The sequence below is a fragment of the Acanthisitta chloris genome, unplaced genomic scaffold (assembly GCF_000695815.1).
Source record: "Acanthisitta chloris isolate BGI_N310 unplaced genomic scaffold, ASM69581v1 scaffold3116, whole genome shotgun sequence".
Taxonomy (NCBI): domain Eukaryota; kingdom Metazoa; phylum Chordata; class Aves; order Passeriformes; family Acanthisittidae; genus Acanthisitta; species Acanthisitta chloris.
This window is the reverse complement of record NW_008678542.1, coordinates 55,588-59,396: the sequence shown is the minus strand read 5'-3', so window position 1 is coordinate 59,396 and position 3,809 is coordinate 55,588. Positions and strand designations below refer to the sequence as shown.

Sequence of the window (3,809 nt, the reverse complement as noted above, 5' to 3'; positions counted from 1 at the left end):
CTAAGATCACTGAGTCCAACCATTGACCTGTCACTGCTGTAAGCTCTGAACCCTAAACCATATCCTGTAGTGCCAGATCCAGACACTGCTTAAACTTGCAGGGATGGTGACATGAGAGTGTGTCTGGCAGGCAGGAGTGGCAAGTGGTGCTGCTGGCAGCGGTCAGGGCGCTGCGCTGGGGCGCAGTTTGACTCTGCATGGTTCCTATTAAAATAAGAATGCATAGGATATCAGGGCAAAAACCTGGATATTGCTTCAAGATTGTTACATAATTCCGTGTTATGTATGAGTTCATGACCTGTTACAGCCTGACAAGCAAACCAACAAAAGACTTTTTCCTTGCCTTGCAGTGTCCCTTGGCTCCCCAGAGAACACCCGCCGTGCCCCCCAAGCACCCCGCCGCACTGCCAGCCAACCCGATGGCGTCCTCCACTGCCGTGCCTGTAGGATTTCACTATGAGACAAAGTACGTAGTGCTCAGCTACCTGGGGCTTTTGGCACAGGAGAAGCCTCAGGAGCATCCTCCTCCTCCTCCTCCTCCTCCTCCAACTCAAGGTAATATTTGCATATTCATCCGGACCCACTTACATACGCAGCTTTATTTCTGCCAGCCAACCCGATGGCGTCCTCCACTGCCGTGCCTGTAGGATTTCACTATGAGACAAAGTACGTAGTGCTCAGCTACCTGGGGCTTTTGGCACAGGAGAAGCCTCAGGAGCATCCTCCTCCTCCTCCTCCTCCTCCTCCAACTCAAGGTAATATTTGCATATTCATCCGGACCCACTTACATACGCAGCTTTATTTGTGGTTGGTGCTTCTGCGGCTGTTGGTGTGTGGATGCAGTGTTAGCCTGGTGGTTGGTGCTTCTGCGGCTGTTGGTGTGTGGATGCAGTGTTAGCCTGGTGGTTGGTGCAATGCTGCCCTGGTTTGAGTCATTGGAAATGATGGGAAGAGGTGCTGATGGAAACTGAGCTGTGTGTATTGGGATTGCTGTTTAATCTGAGCTATGCCAGGGCTGACCAGTGTTTATGAAGCAAGTAACTGGTTTTAGTAGCTGTCTTGAGTCTAGGAGGGTTGGATATATCTTACCTTTGTTGAGCCCATGTTTGCTTTCTTTGGGATGTAAGTGGAAGTAAGCAGGGATGAGGTGGTGTTTACCAGCATAAACTGAGTGATGGCTTGAGCAATCTCCTGTGCTAAATAGTTTTGCCCTATTACATGAACACTTGTGTTGTTGTCAGTCAGTGGTACTGCCCAGACGTGGCCTGTGCTGCCTCTATTTATTTATTTATTTACAGGAAGTCGAGAACTGCGTGGAGTCAGATGTTTCTTCCAGAATAGGTTTATGCTTAAAAGGGTTTAAATAAGTAAATAAATAGAAGGCAGAATAAAAGAAGTTTGGTAGATTGTGCATCACATAAACCTACGGAGTAAAACTTTTAATTTTGTGGCAGCAAGCACTTAAACAATGTTGTTTGTCAGGATTGCTTGGGTGAGTTGTCACTTCTTAGTGATGTTTCAGTCGCTACTAGTTCCATTGATTCAGAACTTACTCTGATGAAAGGAGGATTTAAAAAAAACCCAAACCAAGCACAGTGTTCAGAACCCTTTTTTCTCTCTGAAGAATGGATAGACTGTCATTTCCGGAACTTACCTGTCATGAGTGAGAAATTCCTGAACAGAAAAGATTGCCTCAAAGTTATGACAGAAATAATTCTCAGTGTGGCACTTAAGCATATAGATGTGCTGGTTGTATTATGTATAATTCATAAACTTAATCTTAGTATATTTAATTCATAAAATCAATCTTAGTATATTTAAGGTATGTCTGCTACTTCCACTTTGGCTGCACCTGTGGTCCCTGAAAGGAGAGGAACCTCAGTGCCAGGATGCCCTTTGTTGAAAAATGTGCTTATTTTAGCAATAGCATCTCATTCTGAATATCCCATCCAGTTACAGCTGAAAATGTATGGAGTACACATACAGGCTCAGTAGGAGTAGGAGTCTGCTCTGTTCTATAAGTAGAAGATTCAGAAAGGGAACTGGTAGACTTAAAGCTTTTTAAAATTATTTGGCTGTAGTTACCTTTGTTATATTTTCAAATTGAGGGGAAACCTTTCAACTGATTCTCATTTCTGAAACGTATGAGAAGTACCTGAATTAAAGAGCAATATTAGAACTTGATGAAGAGGAAGCGACAAATGCTGAAGTTAAGAGGACTGTAAAGCTCCTGAGTGGAGATAACTATTGAGTCTGCTTTTCAGGTATTGCTTAGATATCTGAGCTTGTGTAACAGCAGGCTGCAGTTGGAATCACGATTAAAATACTCTAAAGCACTGATACTTTACAAATCTGTTCTTTCGTCCGTGCTGCTCTAAACCTCCCCTCGTAAACAGGACATCTTCCTACCTTTTCCTCACCTCATTCCCATCTCTCTTTCAGTGTCTTTACTACTTTCTGCCCAAAGCCTCTGGATAAAATAATTTTCTCTGACTTTTACTTTGCCATCTTGTTTCTCACTCTGTTTTGTAACGCCTTGGATGGACTTCAGGCTGTATAGAACTAAGTGCAAACACTTTATCCTTCTTGTTCACTCCTTCCTAACTCAATTCTCCTGGTGCTTTTCTGCTTTCCATGCTTCCAACAGCTTTCATTTGTCTGACAGCTACTTTTAAAAAATCCTTTCTCTTACTACTTCTCTCTTTGCCTGTAAGTAAACAGAGTCTCAGCTGCACTCCCAGGGCATGTGTGGCAACAGCCGTGTGGTTATTTTGAAGTGCTGAATGCATCTCCTGTGACTGTTGAGTAGTTTATATATACAGTCTGTATCTCCTTCTTGTCTGGCACGTGGCTGATGCCTGCTTGCTGTACTCTGCTCCATATGCTTTGCCTTCTCCCCCAGGGAGACAGTGAGGGGAGCAGCAGCCCGTAATGGCTGTTAGCTGCCCTGCCTAATGCACTGCTGGGAGGTAGCTGGGTGTTACAGTCACAGCTGGGCTGAGAAACCTGGTTAGAACACAAGAGATGGGAAAGCCAGTAAATGAAAATGAGCAGTTATTGTTTAGAATCCTATCATGAGCAGGAAACTTCTGGATTTTGATAACAAAGACATAGGAGGGGTAATGACAGCAGGACATTGCCTCGTGCTTGTGTTTTTCAGGCGCTGTCCTCAGTCATTGATACGATGCCTTGACTGATCCCAAGTTCCTTCCATTGTTGATTTCTGTGGTACTTAAAGTCTTTCTACTCTTTATGGCTGAACACTGTTGATTTGTGAATCGAGAGGATTCTGATAAAAAGGACCTGTCACTTCATCTTATTTTGCTTTATCTTGGTTATTGTGGTGACAGGCCTTTCCATGAGAAGCAGTGGAGCACAATTTTGGCTGTTCCTGTTTCCTATTCAGTTATAGAACACTTCTTTGGTTTATGTGTTTCATCCATATTGGACATTGACTGGTGCATGGTGCTATTCCTTCTTATGTTTTTCTTAGATTCAAATGAGACCTTTCTCCTGTATGGTTTCTGTATGGTATTACAATATAATGGGAAGGACTAGTTTTGGTTTGCTCTCACAGTGTTAACCTCTTTGGTTTCCCTCCGTATGGGACAGTGAGGGACTCCTCTAGAGGGCAGTTCAGTGCAGGATCCTAATGACAGCCACCTTGTGTCACCCACTGGAGGATCTTCTGGCTTTCCATTGCAGTGTACAGAACATGGAAAATACGGAAATAAGGCACACTAGGTGGTGTTAGTATTTCTGTCCCTTCACTGAGTCTTTTTTGTACAGCAACTGCCAGATTTCAGGGA

General features: G+C 43.8%; 1 protein-coding gene across 1 annotated transcript in view; it reads left to right on the top strand.

Annotated features, from left to right (window-relative positions):
* Window positions 1-619: 619 nt before the first annotated feature.
* The window catches only part of BCL2L13 (BCL2-like 13 (apoptosis facilitator)), a 31,312-nt gene continuing 28,122 nt past the window's right edge, over window positions 620-3,809 (top strand). Inside the window, exon 1 of the mRNA XM_009076910.1 lies at window positions 620-755. Coding sequence (XP_009075158.1) covers window positions 620-755 — 136 coding nt within the window. The remainder of the gene's footprint in view (window positions 756-3,809) is intronic.